Here is a 19,273-nt window from a genome sequence, read left to right on the forward strand (position 1 = left end):
TCTTGTATTTGTGTTTTGGGAAATTTGTAGTGTACCAAATTATATAAATAGTGCTGCACAGCTGAAGAATGAAGAGGAAGTGCACAATCTGTCCACGAATCTGGAGTGGTTGAATAATTTATTAAGTTGTCAACCAAGTAAGATCCACACGTCTCTTTGTTAAAAAAATGATTTGTAAGAACTTATTCAAAATAATTGAAGGAAAACTTTTGTAAGTATAACTCTTTTTTAATACAGAAAACATAGAATAATTGGAGAATTATGGAGGTGCATTGCATCTAGGGGAGAAAAGTTGTGATACCCAAAATTTCTTAAGAATTTGAAAAGGCCAAAAATCTAGTCCATATATAGTTGAGAGTTGAGACATATTTGAACTGTTGAGAGAGTAAAGTTTGAATCTCAATTGAATAAAACTATTTGAACAATCTCAATTGACTATCTTGTATGCCATATCTTTAGACTTTAATAGAGGTGAGAACTACCTCTATTAGAGAGATAATATACAAAATAGTCACTTAAATACACATCTCTTTAGTGGAGGTGAAACCACCTCTATTAGAGAGATAATATACGAGATAAAGTTAAGATAGTCCAAATAGCAATACTCATGTGAGCAGGTTGACTCTTGCGTGAGCACCAAAGGTTTGCCTTGTATCTTGGTGATGCAGTACAATCGACCAAGGCTTACGTAAAAGAACAAGAATCCTAGAATCCACCAGAAAATTGAGAGAAAACCTCAAAGATTAATTTAATAAAATAACATAATAATCCGTCTAACAATTGTAAAATTGCTTAAGTACGCTTAAAGAACCTTAAGGCGCAAACAATCTTATAATTAAGGCCCACGGGTTATTACAAACCCAAAAAAAATATAAACGAAATTAAATAAAAAGTTTGAAAGTTTAAAATGCAGTTTTGAGGCCCTAAACAACCTCAGAAGGCCGAAAAAGCCCATACATCATGGCAGAGCCATAAGTTTGACTCGTCTCGTGATTCCCTTCAAAACGATATGCATTAGTGCCATTTTCAGAGCCAAACCCTCCGACTAATAGAAATCATTTCCCAAATTTCTTGGGTTTGCAACGATCAAGTTGTTGCATAAATTTCTCTGCCAACTGTTCTGCGTCACTTGGATTTTGGTTCCAGTCTTTAGTGGCCAACTAAAAAAATCTCATGTTATCTTTGTCACAATATTTGTCTTATACTTATAACATTTTGTAAAATCAGGCACGTATTTTGTCTTTTGATATTGTCTATTGAATTGGGTGTCTTTTTGTTTGTGACATTGTGTGTCTAAAAGATTATGCTAAGTGTAATCTATTTGATAAAATGCATGTGCAAATGTTGTTTACTGCAGTCAGTCATGCATGTGTTTTCTAATTTTTCTTTTAGCAGAATGAGCACAAAGTTGTCTGTGTTTGATATTTTCTTCAAGTAACTGTATACACATGCTTCAATAGATCTTTATGTCATTCATAGTTAGTCGTATACCATTGTAATCATATACTTACCATGAGTAAAACAAGTTTTTAGATTAGAATAAACATCACAGTAACACCAATTTGATCAGTACAAGGCCTTCATAAATTCTTAGGTGTAAGGTAATTTCCTATACCTGTAGAAAAGAAAATAAAGGAAAACCTTGAATCTTGAATCAGAAACATATCATACAATTGAGAATTGAAAACAAGGTCATATGCCTTGTGCAGACATTGGTACAAGAAGGACTTGTGCAACCACTATAGTACAATGGTTACTTTTATTATAATTTGACATTTCTTCTTGTTACTTTTATTATAATTGGATATTTCTTCTTGTTACATCATAAGGGATGGCCGGATGGGACCCTTAACTTATCTTAGTCCTGACCTATTTTCTTGGATCCTCTGTGCATCATAGCCATCAGAAATGGTCTCCATCTCAATGCAATTATTGGATCCTCTGTGCATTGTCTTGTGGAGAAAGTGGGTGGTGACCAGTGTGACTTTGACTCCTTTGTGGTGTAAGAGCTTGGCAAATTGGAACATGGGATTAATGTGGCCTTGGGCAGGAAAGGGTAAGATCAAACAGTGAGTTTTGTGGGCTCTCTGTTCTTTCTCCATTTCTCTGTTTGTGTCTTGTATTTGTGTTTTGGGAAATTTGTGGTGTACCAAATTATATAAATAGTGCTGAACAGCTGAAGAATGAAGAGGAAGTGCACAATCTGTCCACGAATCTGGAGTGGTTGAATAATTTATTAAGTTGTCAACCAAGTAAGGTCCACACGTCTCTTTGTTAAAAAAATGATTTGTAAGAACTTATTCAAAATAATTGAAGGAAAACTTTTGTATGTATAACCCTTTTTTAATACAGAAAACATAGAATAATTGGAGAATTATGGAGCTGCATTGCATCTAGGGGAGAAAGTTGTGATACCCAAAATTTCTTAAGAATTTGAAAAGGCCAAAAATCTAGTCCATGTATAGTTGAGAGTTGAGACATATTTGAACTGTTGGGAGAGTAAAGTTTGAATCTCAATTGAATAAAACTATTTGAACAATCTCAATTGACTACCTTGTGTGCCATATCTTTAGACTTTAATAGAGGTGAGAACTACTTTTATTAGAGAGATAATATACGAAATAGTCACTTAAATACACATCTCTTTAGTGGAGGTGGAACCAACTCTATTAGAGAGATAATATACAAGATAATCAGTTAAGATAGTCAAAATAGCAATACTCATGTGAGCAGGTTGACTCTTGCATGAGCACCAAAGGTTTGCCTTGTATCTTGGATTTTGGTTCTAGTCTTTAGTGGCCAACTAAAAAAATCTCATGTTATCTTTGTCATAATATTTGTCTTATACTTATAACATTTTGTAAAATCATGCACGGATTTTGTCTTTTGATATTGTCTATTGAATTGGGTGTCTTTTTGTTTGTGTCATTGTGTGTCTAAAAGATTATATTGAATGTAATCTATTTGATAAAATGAATAAATGTTGTTTTCTGTTGTCAGTCATGCATGTGTTTTTTTATTTTTCTTTTAGCAGAATGAGCACAAAGTTGTCTGTGTTTGATATTTTCTTCAAGTAACTGTATACACATGCTTCAATAGATCTTTATGTCATTCATAGTTAGTCGTACACCATTGTAATCATATACTTATTATGAGTAAAACAAGTTTTTAAATTAGAATAAACATCTCATAACACCAATTTGATTAGTACAAGGCCTTCATAAATTCTTAGGTGTAAGGTAATTTCCTATATCTGTAGAAAAGAAAATAAAGGAAAACCTTGAAGCTTGAATCAGAAACATATCATACAATTGAGAATTGAAAACAAGGTCATATGCCTTGTACAGACATTGGTACAAGAAGGACTTGTGCAACCACTATAGTATATGGTTACTTTTATTATAATTTGACATTTCTTCTTGTTACTTTTATTATAATTGGATATTTCTTCTTGATACATCATAAGGGATGGCCGGATGGGACCCTTAACTTATCTTAGTCCTAACCTATTTTCCCAATCTCCGAGTAGCAGCAACTAGGGCGCTGCAATTTTGCAATGAACTCATCAATATTTTTATCAGAACTTCCACCTTCATCCACTGCCTTTCTTGCCAATTCTCTCCATTTGATTGCATTCCTTTGTATTTCTTTCCCTTTCTCGCCCTCCATTATTTCACTTAAACAATGATCCACTGCTCCTTGTCTCACAACCCCTTTCTCATCAGCTTGAGCTCTAACCCCAATTTTCCACACATCCACTATGTACTTGAGCTCTTAGATGAAGTTGTAATTGTTGTTGTATTTGAGGGAAGTGAAAAAGAGTGGGAGGTAAGAGAGTTGCCGAGAATGGCATGGTGGTGGTGACTGAGGGTTTAAGGTAGTTGAGCTGTGGTGACTGGTTTTAGTTTGAGATTGGACTACGGAAACTCGTTCTTTTGGACGATGACAACCCGTAATAAAAGATAATTAACTCGAAAAAAGAAAGACTACTTTTCTACTTCATCATAGCCATCAGAAATGGTCTCCAAAATTTGTAACCACGTATGTAGTTGAAAAGGAATATCTCTTACTGATGTGTGAGTCATTGTGACCTAATAGCTACAAAGAAAAGTACTTTCCTTCTTCCTACACCAAGAAAAGACAATAAAGGAAAATACTTTGAAGCTTGATCCAGAAAGTCAGAAACACTTTAATACAACTGAGAATTGAAAATAAGGTGATATGCCTTGTGCACAAATCAGCTTAACAAATAACAAGGCATTGTACACATATGGTTATTTATTTATTTTTTATTGTTTACATTGGAAGGGATCGAAACTCTACTTATTTTTCCAATCTCCATGACTTGAACTTTAGCAGCAGCTAGCGCTGATGAACCTGCAGTTTTGCAATGAACTCATCAACATTTCTATCAGAACTTCCACCTTCACCCACTGCCTTTCTTGCCAATTCTCTCCATTTGATTGCATTCCTTTGTATTTCTTTCCCTCTCTCTCCCTCTATTATTTCACTTAAACAATGTTCCAATGCTCCTTGTCTCACAACCCCTTTCTCATCAACTTGAGCTCTTACCCCAATTTTCCACACATCCACAATGGACTTGGCATTGGTGCTTTGGTCAGTCCATTGTGGCATTGCAACCAATGGAACCCCCAAACTCAAGGCCTCCAATGTGGAGTTCCAACCACAGTGTGTCACAAAACACCCAACAGCCTCATGAGCCAAAACCTCCATTTGGGGGCACCATGAGACCACCAAGCCCTTCTCTGATGTCTCCTCCACAAACCCTTTTGGGACTTTTTCTGCCTCTGATTCTCTAACCACCCACAAGAAATTGCTTTTGCTCCTCTTCAAACCCCATGCCAGTTCCTCCATTTGCTCAACTTCAAGTACTGCTACACTGCCAAATGATACGTATGCAACAGACCCTTTTGGCCTTTTGTTTAGCCATTTGATGCAGGCATCGTTGTCTGACTTGAAGAGGTTGACACCATATTCTTTGTCATCTTCATCGAGTCGCTTATCCAAGTACTTGTACGGTATAGTAGGTCCAATGGTCCTCAGTGGCCAAAATTTTGTCATCCAATCCACCACCTATGCAAAAGAATTCAAAAGGAATAACATATGCAAAATTCGTTTCCTTAATTTCTTTAGCTATCCAATAATAGAAATTAATTTGATACTTAAAATTCATATCAAAACCATGATAATCACTTTATATACATGACTAAAAAACACCGACAATATTTCTCTCAGTCCATAGTAGGAGGAATTCCTCAGTCCCCACTAATATGGCACAACCACAACCATACAAATCCTTTTTTTTTTTATTTAATGCCCAATAACTCTTAACTCAAATATTTTTTGTTGAGTTAACTTTTAGCTTAGTTAAAACCTTTTTTTATTTTATTTTATTTACGATACTTTAGTTGGACAGATGGACAATGGAAGAGTATTTTAGCTGGAATGCAGGTTTGGACTGGAGGTCATGATTCTATGCAAGAGTGTTTTTCCTTTTTTTTTTTTTTTGGTCATAATGCAAAAGTGTTATTTAACTAGAAGTCTAGGAAAAAAACTTACATATACTCATGTTGTAGTGATGTAGCATCTCTTGAAGAGAGAGATAAAGACACAAGAGAGAGAGAGAGAGAGAGAGAGAGAGAGAGAAAGAAGAGAGAGAGACAATGAAAGAGGGGGGATATCATGTGGTATCACATAAGGGATAAGTAAGTTATTCTCGAAGTCTAGAATATGACTAGGCCCGGCAAAAAAAAAAAAAAAACTATAATATGACCAACTTGAGTAATTGGACAACGAAAGAGTAGAAGAAAAAGATAACGTGAAAAAAAAAATTCCAATTGAGTTTTTGTCTTAATTTAGTTGAGGTATCATAAAAAAAAAAAAAAAAAAGGAAAAATTTTCAAACAGGACACCTACTTTGGGGTCAATCTTAGTTTAGGATACTAGTTTGAGTTTGTCTTAGTGTAGGACACATATTTAGGATTTGTGTTAGTTTGGGACAATCTGTCAACTCCGTTAACTTTTCCGTCCAAAAAAAGATAATTTGGTTATTTCATATTTTTAAAACAATAAAAACTGAAGAAAAATAAAAAGCAAAAAAGTTACTACTAAAAAACTAAAAAGATTAAAATTGAAAAAAAAAAAAAGAATTAAACTCTCTCTCTCTCTCGGCGCTGGGTGGGGGGGGCTTGCGAAGGGGTGAAACAGGCTGGGTTGGGATGAATGGGGATGGTCGGGCATGGGCTAGGTTGGGTTGGGGAAAGAGAGGCAGGGGTGGTTCTGGGTGGGGAAGAAGAAAGCGTACGGGGGGGCTGGTATTGGGTGGGGGGTGCGACGGGGGCTGGGGTGGGGAGTGTGACAAGGCAAGGGCTGAGGGAAGGGGGCGAACCGGGTTGAGTTGGGGAGAGAGAGGCATGAGTGGTTCTGGGTGGGGAAGAAGAAAGCGGGCGGGGAGGGAGGGGGGGCTGGTGCTGGGTGGGGGGTGTGACGGGGGCTGGGGGGAGGGGGTGCCACGGGGGCTGGGGCTGGGGCTGGGGGGTGTGACGGGGCAGGGGCTGGGGGAATGGGGCGAACCGGGTTGGGGCTGGGTTGAATGGGGTGCGGCAAGTGGTCGGGTAGGCTGGGGGCGGAAATGGGAGAGATGGAGAGAGAGAGAAAGAGAGAGAGAATGGGGAGCTTGGGGTCGAGTCGGCAGGTAAGGCGTCCGTCGACGGTAAGCTGTCGTCGACAATAGGCCGTGCAATCCAGATCTGTTGCATCTCAGTTTTTTTTTTTTTTTTGCTTTTTTTGTTATTAGTTTTAATCTATTTTAAATTAATTTTTAGTTTTAAACTTTTTAATTATTTTTTTTTTCCTCCAAAAAAACAAAGTTTTGATTTTTTTAGGTAGTAAGCTTTGTTTTTTAGTTTTTTTTTTTTTTTGTGTTAATTTTATTTGTTTTAAAAATATGAAATAACCAAATTATCTTTTTTTGGAAGGAAAAGTTAACGGAGTTGACAGATTGTCCCAAACTAACACAAATCATAAATATGTGTCCTACACTAAGACAAATTCAAACTGATGTCCTAAACTAAGATTGAGCCCAAAGTAGGTGTCCTGTTTGAAAATTTTTCCCAAAATAAAATAAAACAGATTTTAACTAAGGTAAAAAGTTAACTCAACAAAAAATATTTGGATTAAGAGTTATTGGACTTAAAAAAAAAAAGAAAAAAGATGTGTGTGGCCATGATTATGTCACATCAGTGGGGACTAAGGAATTCTTCCTACCATGGAGTGAGGGAAGTATTGCATGTCCTAAAAACACAGCTCCTCATGTGTGCACTAGTGCCACAATCAACACAATTTGGATTAAGTGTCTAATAAGACTATGAGTCTATAATATGCACCTAATAGTTTAAACTTTTGAAAATGGATATTCAATAGGGTATAAGAGTCATCAAGTGTAAATTTCTCTTAGTAGGAGCACACATAATAGCTCTTGGTCCTCCAAAAGAGAGACTACTTTTCTACTAGCATGGCCCCCCCAAGAAAAAGATTTCAAGTAAGGAGAGTGTTTAAGACTAAATCTCACAATATTTTGGCTGACTCATTAAAGTGTAGATTTCAAATAAGGGAAGAGTTGAGCACTAATTTCACATTAATTTGACTAAGCATATAGTAAGTAAGACTACTTACTTGTTCTTCCAACTCATAGAATGTGTTGACGAGGACCCAATCAGCTTGGTCAACATTGGAGAATTGACCCATAAACATGTCATAGAAAGCAGGGTAAGACCCCAAATCATACACAAATGATGGCAAGTCCCAGGGTTTAAGTGGTGGCAACCCAGGAAGCAAAATCTCAGACCCATCAGCAGCAAGAGGAAGTTTCAGCAACCCCTTGTGGACATGGTAGTAGATGTTGTCCACAGCACAAGACTGAGTGAAGAAAACAGCCCCAATTATCCCAAACCTCTTGGCAATATCTAAAGGCCAAGGCATGAATGCATCATAAACAATGCAATCAACTGGGCACCCTGAGCTTGACAGCTTCTCAAGGAGCTCAGCCAATGTTTTTGAACCAACTCTCCAAAAGCTCTCCAAATAGGCCTCTGAGCTTTCTGCTTGTGCTCCCCCATCTTCATCATAGCCATCAGAAATGGTCTCCAAGTCAATGCAATTATTGGATCCTCTGTGCATTGTGTTGTGGAGATAGTGGGTGTTGACCAGTGTGACTTTGACTCCTTTGTGGTGTAAAAGCTTGGCAAATTGGAACATGGGATTAATGTGGCCTTGGGCAGGAAAGGGTAAGATCAAACAGTGAGTTTTGTGGGCTCTCTGTTCTTTCTCCATTTCTCTGTTTGTGTCTTGTATTTGTGTTTTGGGAAATTTGTAGTGTACCAAATTATATAAATAGTGCTGAACAGCTGAAGAATGAAGAGGAAGTGCACAATCTGTCCACGACTCTGGAGTGGTTGAATAATTTGTTAAGTTGTCAACCAAGTAAGATCCACACGTCTCTTTGTTAAAAAAATGATTTGTAAGAACTTATTCAAAATAATTGAAAGAAAACTTTTGTACGTATAACCCTTTTTTAATACAGAAAACATAGAATAATTGGAGAATTATGGAGCTGCATTGCATCTAGGGGAGAAAGTTGTGATACCCAAAATTTCTTAAGAATTTGAAATGGCCAAAAATCTAGTCCATATATAGTTGAGAGTTGAGACATATTTGAACTGTTGGGAGAGTAAAGCTCGAATCTCAATTGAATAAAACTATTTGAACAATCTCAATTGACTACCTTGTGTGCCATATCTTTAGACTTTAATAGAGGTGAGAACTACTTTTATTAGAGAGATAATATACAAAATAGTCACTTAAATACACATCTCTTTAGTGGAGGTGGAACCACCTCTATTAGAGAGATAATATACGAGATAATCAGTTAAGATAGTCAAAATAGCAATACTCATGTGAGCAGGTTGACTCTTGCATGAGCACCAAAGGTTTGCCTTGGATCTTGGATTTTGGTTCCAGTCTTTAGTGGCCAACTAAAAAAATCTCATGTTATCTTTGTCACAATATTTGTCTTATACTTATAACATTTTGTAAAATCAGGCACGGATTTTGTCTTTAGATATTGTCCATTGAATTGGGTGTCTTTTTGTTTGTGTCATTGTGTGTCTAAAAGATTATACTGAATGTAATATATTTGATAAAATGCATAAATGTTGTTTACTGCTATCAATCATGCATGTATTTTTTTATATTTCTTTTAGCAGAATAAGCACAAAGTTGTCTGTGTTTGATATTTTCTTCAAGTAACTGTATACACATGCTTCAATAGATCTTTATGTCATTCATAGTTAGTCGTACACCATTGTAATCATATACTTACCATGAGTAAAATAAGTTTTTAGATTAGAATAAACATCTCAGTAACACCAATTTGATTAGTATAAGGCCTTCATAAATTCTTAGGTGTAAGGTAATTTCCTATATCTGTAGAAAAGAAAATAAAGGAAAACCTTGAAGCTTGAATCAGAAACATATCATACAATTGAGAATTGAAAACAAGGTCATATGCCTTGTACAGACAGTGGTACAAGAAGGACTTGTGCAACCACTATAGTATATGGTTACTTTTATAATAATTTGACATTTCTTCTTGTTACTTTTATTATAATTGGATATTTCTTCTTGATACATCATAAGGGATGGCCGGATGGAACCCTTAACTTATCTTAGTCCTAACCTATTTTCCCAATCTCCGAGTAGCAGCAACTAGGGCGCTGCAATTTTGCAATGAACTCATCAATATTTTTATCAGAACTTCCACCTTCATCCACTGCCTTTCTTGCCAATTCTCTCCATTTGATTGCATTCCTTTGTATTTCTTTCCCTTTCTCGCCCTCCATTATTTCACTTAAACAATGATCCACTGCTCCTTGTCTCACAACCCCTTTCTCATCAGCTTGAGCTCTAACCCCAATTTTCCACACATCCACTATGTACTTGGCATTGGTGCTTTGGTCAGTCCACTGTGGCATTGCCACCAATGGAACCCCCAAATTCAAGGCCTCCAATGTGGAGTTCCAACCACAGTGTGTGACAAAGCATCCCACAGTCTCATGTGCCAAAACCTCCATTTGGGGGCACCATGAGACCACCAAGCCCTTCTCTGATGTCTCCTCCACAAACCCTTTTGGAACTTTTTCTGCCTCTGATTCTCTTACCACCCACAAGAAATTGCTTTTGCTCCTCTTCAAACCCCATGCCAGTTCCTCCATTTGCTCAACGTCAAGTACTGATGCACTGCCAAATGATACGTATGCAACAGACCCTTTTGGCCTTTTGTTTAGCCATTTGATGCAGGCATCATTGTCTGGCTTGAAGAGGTTGACACCATAGTCTTTGCCATCTTCATCAAGTCGCTTATCCAAATACTTGTACGCTCTAGTAGGTCCAATGGTCCTCAGTGGCCAAATTTTTGTCATCCAATCCACCACCTATGCAAAGCATGCAAAAGAATTCAAAAGAAATAACATATGCAAAATTTGTTTCCTTTCTTTAGCTATTTAATAATATAAATTAATTTGATACTTAAAAGATCATATCAAAACAAAAGCATGATAATATTTCACTTTATATACATGACTAAAAACACAGCTCCTCATTGTGTGCACTAGTTCCACAATCCACATCATTTGGATTAAGTGTCCAATAAGAGTATAAGACTATGATATATATACACCTAATAGTTTAAACTTTTGGAAATGGATATTCAATTGGGTATAAGAGTCATCAAGTGTAGATTTCTCATAGGGAGCACACATAATAGCTCATAGCTCTGGGTCATCCAAAAGAGAGACTACTTTTCTACTAGCATGGCCCCCCCAAGAAAAAGATTTCAAGTAAGGAGAGTGTTTAACACTAGATTTGGCTAAGACTCCAATTAGTCAAGATTTCAAATAAGGGAAGAGTTGAGCATTAATTTCACATTAATTTGACTATGCATAAAGTAAGTAATACTACTTACTAGTTCTTCCAACTCATAGAATGTGTTGCAGAAAACCCAATCAGCTTGGCCAACATGGGAGAATTGACCCACAAACATGTCATAGACAGCAGGGTATGACCCCAAATCATACACAAATGATGGCAAGTCCCAGGGTTTAAGTGGTGGCAACCCAGGAAGCAAAATCTCAGACCCATCAGCAGCAAGAGGTAGTTTCAGCAACCCCTTGTGGACATGGTAATAGATGGTGTCCACAGCACAGGACTGAGTGAAGAAAACAGCCCCAACTATCCCAAAACTCTTGGCAATAACTAAAGGCCAAGGCATGAATGCATCATAAACAATGCAATCAGCTGGGCACCCTGATCTTGACAGCTTCTCAAGGAGCTCAGCCAATGTTTTTGACCCAACTCTCCGAAAGCTCTCCAAATAGGCCTCTGAGCTTTCTGGTTGTGCTCTCCAACCTTCATCATAGCCATCAGAAATGGTCTCCATCTCAATGCAATTATTGGATCCTCTGTGCATTGTCTTGTGGAGAAAGTGGGTGGTGACCAGTGTGACTTTGACTCCTTTGTGGTGTAAGAGCTTGGCAAATTGGAACATGGGATTAATGTGGCCTTGGGCAGGAAAGGGTAAGATCAAACAGTGAGCTTTGTTGGCTCTCTGTTCTTTCTCCATTTCTCTGTTTGGTCAGGATAGGTTAAGATGGCTCAAATAGCAATATTCATCTCATTTTCATAGCTCATTTGTAAAAAGCCCAAATACAACTCAAGTGAGCTCCATGTGGGCAGGTTTTCTCTTGCATGAGCGCCACAAAGAAATAACTCAAGTGAGCTCTTGCATGGGCGCCACGAGGATTGCCTTGTATCTTTGATCTTGGTTCCATGCTCTTGAATTGTGGTTTGCTATAGCATTTTGTAAAAGCAAGTGGGTCACACAGTCGCACTAATTTTATGTGCTTTTGTTCAATTATTTGCTTTGAATCTTCTAATTGCAGAGAAATTTGTTATTTGCACACAAATTTTGTCTTTTGATATTGGCTATTGAATTGGGTGTCTAATAGATTATGCTGAATGTAATCTATTTGATAAAATGCATGTGTAAAATGTTGTTCACTGCTGTCAGTCATGTATATGTTTTCTGATTTTTCTTTTAGCAAACAAAGTTTTTGATAGATCCTTCTAATCTGTAGTCCACTAACAATTGGTTTTGATATTTTCTTCAAGTACTGTATGCACAAAGTATTTTGCTTGAACAGATCATTCATGGATAGTCGTAGACCATTATTATCATGCCTTCCATGAGTAAAACAAGTTTTCGATTACAAGAAGCATCTCAGTAACACCAATTTGGTTGGTATATGGCCTTCATATATTCTTAGTGTAAGGTAATTTCCTATCATCCTAGAATAAGAAAATAAAGTAAAGCAAAAATTTGAAGCTTGATCCAGACACATATCAAATACAGTTGTGACATAATTGAACTTTTGGGAGAGTAAAGCTCAAATCTCATTTTCATAGCTCATTTGGAAATCCCAAATACAACTGAAATGGAGCTCCATGCTTCCAGTTGACTCTTGCATGAGTACGACATTGATTGCCTTGTATCTTTGTATCTTGGCACCGTGCTCTCGAAAGTCAATGACAAGTTTAGCATGTCCCCGGAGCCCTAATCTTTTTATTAAGGCTTCCTTAAGTTTCTAAGCAGAGAATTCCAGGGGAGAAAAAGAGTCCACACATTAATCCGCATAATAGGGAGGGAGCAGTTTTTTGGCTTTTTGGTGTATTTTTTCAATCTCCTTGTCCAATTAAATCTCTTTTGGGTGTTTTAAGATCGTAGAACAGTGATGATTCAAGGGCTGTGACAAAAATTTAGGAAAGTTGGAGTTTCTTCTTTACTGAAAGAATTGAAGTTGTAAAAGTGTGCAAATTCACCAAATCTCTTAATATGTGAAAACCATATCATGTCAACTCCAATGGATATAAGTAAGAAATTTGGACAATAAACAAGCAGAGCAATGAAGAATAGACAACTAATAAAAACCAAATTTACAAAACTCAACTTTATATTATATCCAAAGCCAAAAAACATCAACATAAGTAATAGCAGCATCCACAAAACAACAAAACCAGCTATAACTGATGATTCTTCAGTCTTTAATTCTAGATGGAGACCTAACAAGATGCTTATTATATGTACAACTTGTACTAAACAAGAACCTGCAGCTTTAGTTCCAGCACTCAGCAACGAAGAGGAGAAACTTCCACGCCACCAGACTAGCCACCCAGATTACAGTTGGGTGAGACATTCCGCCGCGCTGGACCCCGCGCAATATGCTCAAATGGATCAGGATCCGCCACACCAAGCCCCGGCTCAATATCATGATCTCCAGCAAACCCCGGAAAGATATCAAGATCTCCAGCCAAACCCGGAAAGCAATCATAATCTCCACCAAACACCGGAAAGATGTCGTGATATCCACCAATAATTCTAGGTAGGTTAGGACCCCTCCTCAGAGGGTTGGGATGAGGCCTCCTCAGCAGAGGGTTAGGGTCCCTCCTCAGAGGGTTGGGATAAGTCCTCTCATATTCTCTCCACCTTTCTTCTGCCTTCCTTTGTAGCTGCTTAGTCTTCCACTCTCCAGCAAACCTAAACTTCCAGTGCAACATTCCTTGTCCTCCTGTCCCATCGCCGAACTCCTCACCATACTTCTTCTTCCACAGCTCATCGCTATTCGCAAGATTCCGCAGCTCCTTACAAACACATCCCACTTTGGCAATGTCAGCACCAGGCAGTGAGTATAAAATCTTCATTTGGAGCTCCGAAGGGATGCGCACAAGGCTCGGTGGAGTGGGCAAACCGGCCTTTTCGCAAAGATCAATCAGCAATGGCAATGCAATCCCATCCTTCAGACTCTTCCAAAACTCAAAGACCTCTCTTTTAGGGACAAACCCGTCTCCATCAGTCGCATCCCTGTTTGCCCAAACAAACTCAATCATGGGCGCAAACCGCTTCTCGTCCAAACACACCCGGTAATGCCCCGAACCGCCTCCAACCACAGACCCGTAAACATTGACAAAGCGCCCCAAACTCTGAAACTTCAGCACCATCCCTTCAATCGCATTACCATTATCGCCCCGATTATTCAGAATCTCAGGCAAAGTATACGGAAGCGAGACCGTGAAACCCCTCGTCGGCCATTCACCGGCGAGATGAAACCGATCGGTCTGCATACCGGAAACCAGATCGAACCCGACGAAACCGGACTCTAAAAGCACCGCGTGTACCGCAATCACCAAGACCTTGTGATCGCTACGGTCTTCCGCCAACTCCTCCCTCAGTACCCTCCTCAAGAAAAAGGGCACAGAGTACTTGTTCGGATTCCCCACCAGCCCAGCAGACGCATCATCAATTTCCATACTTTCTGCACCAGAAACCGCTAAGGTTTCCGAATTCGAACCCTTAGGCCTCTGTTCTTCAGCAATTGAACCGTCCATTCCAGACCCAAATGACCCTTCGCCAATTTGGGTTTCGGGATTTGGGAAATTCGAACCTTGGGGCTCACTGGTTGCGGTATCAATTTGATTCGGGGATTGAACGGACGAATGTGTTGAAGCTAGGGTTTGGAGGGAGGGGTCAAGAGTGTAGAAGATAAGGTCACCGGAGGCGATACCGAGGGAGTGAAGCGGGTCGTGAGGAGAGGACGCGTGGAGCTCGTCGTGTCGGTTGAGGGAGAAGCGAAGAGAGGATGGAGAGGCGGAGATTAATTGGGAGAGGGTTTGTTTGAGGTCTTGGAGAGAAGAGAGATTGGGGACTTCGATTCGGAGGGTCTCTTTGGTTTCAATGCACCTTACTCTCAGTTTCATGGCTACCTTTGGCTTTTTACAACTCTCTGCTTTCCAGTTTCAGACCGAGTCGGTGTGGGAAGAAAGGATTTGGATTTACGAGCGAGGGTAGGATTGCTCTTTATTATTCTTATCAAGTTATCATCGAACCGTTCATTTAACCAAATCACAAATGGGCCGGACCGGCACCACAAGACCATTTGACACCTCATAAAACGTACACTTGGTTGAATTATGATCCTTTATGGCCTCTGCTTATGTTTTGTGTTGATATTGTAATTAGAGTCCATTTTTGCTCACCACCCTTAAAGTGGTGAAGCATTACCTTTCAAAAAAAATAACTTTCATTAACTTCTACTTTTACCCTTAGAAAAATCACTTGTCAAGTTTTTATTAGAAGGTAATACATCACCACCTTTAAGGGTGGTGGGCAAAAATGAATTCTACTAGAATATAAGTATGTCTCACCTCTATGAGACATGTTACACAATGAGGTAACAAAATGTGATTTCCTCAGCATTATTGATTTATAACTCATAAACATAGTGACATTGTTTGGACATAAACACAATACTGTACAAGCACCAAAAGTAATGAAGTATAATAGAGGATCTTATTTTATGAAAAAGAAAACCCCAAACTTCAGTTTTTGCAGTAAAACCCCATAAATCTCACATCCTGCACAAAAACCTCTCTGAATCACTGAGGAATTTTGCTAGAACAAAATAAGATCAACCCTGCTACCACAACAGCTTGAATGAAAAGCTGAATCTATAAATCTAATCTGACTTGCATTCTAACTTGGAATTACATAATGTCACCCTTTGAGATTTTTGGTTCATGCTTATTTATCAGTTATGAGTGGAAATACCATCTACTAGAACATGTGAACATACAATACGACCTATTTACATATCACCCCGGAAAAATGGTGCACTCAAGAATGAACTGGAGAATGTCCCTCCACCGTTAGGCAAAAGAGTGAGGAAGCAGACAAGGCCAAGGACAAAACCCCAAGCAAGCCTGTCATCTCCCAAGGGGGTGATCTCGTCTTTTGCAGGTACTTCTTCTCCGCCCCGGAAGAAGGTTGCAAATAACCCCCATGCCAAGCAAAGGACACTTCCACTCAGACCACCAATGCCAAGTAAAAGGGATGTGGCAGAGGATAGCAGAGCAGCAGTGCTTCTCCCAAACATAGCTTGGGCAATCCGGCCACCTTCGAGTCTTCCACATGGCAACAAGTTCAGAGAAGTCACCACCATTCCTGCAGAAAAATGTAGTCAATACCTTGTATCCAGATGAACAATACTGATGTGTCCAATTTCGCATAAATTTGCACTAAAATACTTGGGGGGAGGGGGAAATGAGAAGAGGCCAAGGAACTCACCTAGAAGTCCAGCAAAAGCAAGGGGATCAACAGGAACTCCAACACCTTCCACTGCATAGGGCAGCACATTTCCAAGGTCATCTGTATAAGGACCAATAACAAATTGGATAAAAGAAAGCAAGGGATTGTTATAGAAGAACTGAGGCCTTATAAACCTGCCAAGAAAGAAAAGAATAGTTGTTAAACCAAATAATAAGGTGGGGTCTGACAGATGTTTAAAACAGTGACACTAGAGTATTTGGTAGAACTATTGCAATATACTGATGAAATTACACTTTAGACTAAAAGTGAAACAAATATTTGAGTAAAATTCATCTTTGACAATAGTTTTCTGAATGCAAAGACAGTTTTTTGCTTCTGAGGAAGCGTTAAAGAAATTACAATGCATTGTCACCCCCATTAAAGCTGCCATCAGTCACAAAAGCAGCAACTGCAAGCACCAATGATGTAAGATATGCACTAGCTGTGCGCGCCACTGGAATATCAAAAAGAGCTTTCTTATTTGGAAGCAGTGACTCATAGTTATTCATAACTCCCAAACACCCTGTCCAATTGGATGGCACAAGAAAAGATGGGCTGAGTTTTACACCATAGCGGGCTGCTGTCACTCTAGTGGCTATCTGCAAAACACAAACTTGTTAGAATGAACAAGAAATACAGAATTACATCACGTTCAATGCATATAGACATCAGAGTACATAATCTCTTAACTATCACATCTGAACAAAGGGTTGGAAAGTGTCCTCATAATAGGTATAGACTGAATTGAGATTCATAGTCATTAAGCCTAACAGTGTCAGCGACCTTCTAATGTTGGATTTGTATTTTCCATGTCAGAAAAAGGCATACTACCTAATTATCAATAAAAAAATTAATCAAGCAGTATTGCCTGTTAAAGCCTTGATAATCCTGGGTCAGAGTCTGACTGTCAGAAAATAATATGAATTACCGAGATTAATGTTGAACAACATACCTCAGAAACTCCCAAAATGGATAAGAAGCCACCAAAGAGAGGCACAACATCAGCTAGGTAGTCATCCCACGTAGCATCAGGTTTAAGGAAGAAACCACTCATTAGAGCTATTGTCCCAAAAGTAGCAACACACAAAGTTATTGCACTAACATAACCCCAAGGAGTGCTCAGCTTGGTTGACTCAAACTGGAGATCTATTTCTGATTTGGGTTGCACCATACAAACCTTAAAGAATAACCATAGTGAAAAATTAGAAACAACATAGCTTTTTATTTCCCCTCACAGTACTAAGAAGGTTGCAGAAGTTTTTTACATAGACCATCAAACTACGGATTTCATTATCATCATTTAACAGTGCCTGCCATGAGTATTGCACTGAGTCCAGATTTAGTCTCTGAAAGGTAAAGAGATCAGCTCAAAGATGCATCATATAAATGATTCAACAAATCCGATAGGTTAATATTTTGACAAAATATTTGGCATCGGATACTATGCATCCCAAACACATTCTCAAAATCCACTGCAAGAATATAATTTGGATGGAAAGCCTATCTCAGCAGTACCTGTTTGCTGATGTCATTTGTTTTTTCTTCCATGAACCATAAAACAACCTCCCTTCCTGCTGCTTCGGACAACTTCTGCTCCAATTTGGGCACGACCTCTTCAATTGGTCTCCTCAAATTTCCAATAAAAATGCCTCCATCTCCAAATCTCCGAACATCAGTTGGAAAAAATGTATCAAATCCAAAACAACTCTTTAACTGCCATATGAAGATAGACACAATAAGATACGCAAGTTTGGTACTTTTTGACATAAACTAACAAAATAAGTGCACCCCACCAAGCATCAGTTGGAAAAAATGTATCAAAACCAAAGCAACTCTTTAACTACCATATAAAAATTGACACAATAAGATACACAAGTTTGGTACTTTTTAACATAAACTAACAAACTAAAGTGCACCCTACCGATACAAATTGACTAAATTGATAAGATACCAATACCATATAATAACCAGTCAGCTATACTTTATCAGGTCAACTTTTGACATAAACCAGTATATTTAATTGCATCAAAAGATGCTTGCTTTTTTATTTATACTGATAAAAAATAATGAATCCCAAATTCCCAATCAACAACCTAAAACTATTATATATTTGATAGTATTAATTTTTAAAAAGTAGTCAGATAATAAGTTTCATGAATTGCAAAGAAACAAATAATTACCTTGTTTAGATCAATTGCCTTGAAGGTCTCTTCAGCTTCCTCTAGCCTCTGCTTCTCTCTGGTCAAAGTATCACGTAGAACTCTATTAAAGAGCCCTACAAGTGGGTTACCACTACTTTCCCTATCAAGATCCTTGAGCTTCCTATCTGCTCTCTTCTTCTCCAGCTTTATTGCAGCTTCAACGGAGGGGTTTCCCATGAACTTCTTGAACTCCTCATCTGTCTTCCAATCCATCTCTTGCTGCTTCTCTTTCTCCTCAGACGCAGAACCACTCTCCTTACCCAGTTCAACTTCTTCTGCTGGCAATCCACTCTTCTGGGTATCACTGTCATCACTTGGCTTCTCAGAAACTACAACCACCGAAGAAGAACTAGGTTCGTTTTCTTGGTCATCTTTCATGGAAAATGTCAGACCACGCTTTCTTGAAATGGGCTTGGAAGGTAAAGAAAAGGAGATGTATTGGATCCTTTTACCAAATGGGATTTTACTGATAGATGAGAGATGGGTACTGTTCTTGTTCTTGGGAGGCCATGAAGATATGGAGGAGTGTGATGAAGTGATGGCAATAGAAGCCATTGGAGAACTTGAGGACTGGGGTGAGAAATGAGAAGAGCCATGGTGTAGAAAAAGGAGAGTTGGATTGGATGCAGAGACTGAGAGGGTGTTCTAGAAAGTTGGAGAAGAGTGAGACTGAGACAGGTGGCTTGGGTGTTGAAGGTGGTGACAAAAAGAATGAGACTTTGAGGCCCCACGAAAACTCAGCGGGGATAATGAGCTCCAATATTAGTGTGGTTTTCGATTTGATTGGAATTCATAGATT

General features: G+C 38.6%; 3 protein-coding genes and 1 pseudogene across 4 annotated transcripts; all 4 read right to left on the reverse strand.

The window, feature by feature from the left end:
* Positions 1 to 4,139: 4,139 nt before the first annotated feature.
* LOC147276527 (UDP-glycosyltransferase 74G1-like) lies at positions 4,140 to 8,376 on the reverse strand. Its single transcript, XM_086254041.1, has 2 exons — positions 7,696 to 8,376; positions 4,140 to 5,094 (listed from the first exon to the last, which is right to left on the reverse strand). Exons 1-2 carry the CDS (start codon positions 8,350 to 8,352, stop codon positions 4,363 to 4,365), a joined length of 1,389 nt encoding a protein of 462 aa, XP_086110167.1. The 5' UTR covers positions 8,353 to 8,376; the 3' UTR covers positions 4,140 to 4,362.
* Positions 8,377 to 9,752: 1,376 nt separating this feature from the next.
* On the reverse strand, positions 9,753 to 11,701 carry LOC147276528 (UDP-glycosyltransferase 74G1 pseudogene; annotated as a pseudogene).
* Positions 11,702 to 13,056: 1,355 nt separating this feature from the next.
* Positions 13,057 to 14,989, reverse strand: LOC147276529 (F-box protein SKIP22-like). Its single transcript, XM_086254293.1, has one exon. The coding sequence runs from the start codon at positions 14,884 to 14,886 to the stop codon at positions 13,297 to 13,299; it is 1,590 nt and encodes a 529-aa protein (XP_086110419.1). The 5' UTR covers positions 14,887 to 14,989; the 3' UTR covers positions 13,057 to 13,296.
* Positions 14,990 to 15,456: 467 nt separating this feature from the next.
* Positions 15,457 to 19,115, reverse strand: EGY3 (ethylene-dependent gravitropism-deficient and yellow-green-like 3). 2 transcript variants are annotated; one of them, XM_086254477.1, is made up of 7 exons: positions 18,454 to 19,115; positions 17,789 to 17,986; positions 17,539 to 17,619; positions 17,226 to 17,450; positions 16,634 to 16,872; positions 16,253 to 16,407; positions 15,457 to 16,129 (listed from the first exon to the last, which is right to left on the reverse strand). In XM_086254477.1, the coding sequence occupies exons 1-7, from the start codon at positions 19,027 to 19,029 to the stop codon at positions 15,774 to 15,776; spliced, it is 1,830 nt and encodes a 609-aa protein (XP_086110603.1). In that variant the 5' UTR covers positions 19,030 to 19,115; the 3' UTR covers positions 15,457 to 15,773. The 2 variants fall into 2 exon arrangements, with proteins under 2 accessions (XP_086110603.1, XP_086110604.1); XM_086254478.1 differs by lacking the exon at positions 17,539 to 17,619.
* Positions 19,116 to 19,273: the final 158 nt, after the last annotated feature.

Source organism: Dryas octopetala, chromosome 8 (genome assembly GCF_963921425.1).
Source record: "Dryas octopetala chromosome 8, drDryOcto1.1, whole genome shotgun sequence".
Lineage (NCBI taxonomy): Eukaryota > Viridiplantae > Streptophyta > Magnoliopsida > Rosales > Rosaceae > Dryas > Dryas octopetala.

Coding starts and splice junctions, on each gene's coding strand:
- LOC147276527 (XM_086254041.1), bottom strand. CDS start 8,352: ATGGAGAAAGAACAGAGAGCCCACAAAACTCACTGTTTGATCTTACCC. Junction 5,095..7,695: donor TCTATGAGTTGGAAGAACAA/GTAAGTAGTCTT, acceptor TCTTTTGCATAG/GTGGTGGATTGGATGACAAA.
- LOC147276529 (XM_086254293.1), bottom strand. CDS start 14,886: ATGAAACTGAGAGTAAGGTGCATTGAAACCAAAGAGACCCTCCGAATC.
- EGY3 (XM_086254477.1), bottom strand. CDS start 19,029: ATGGCTTCTATTGCCATCACTTCATCACACTCCTCCATATCTTCATGG. Junction 17,620..17,788: donor CAAATGACATCAGCAAACAG/GTACTGCTGAGA, acceptor TTTACCTTTCAG/AGACTAAATCTGGACTCAGT. Junction 17,451..17,538: donor TCCGTAGTTTGATGGTCTAT/GTAAAAAACTTC, acceptor TTATTCTTTAAG/GTTTGTATGGTGCAACCCAA.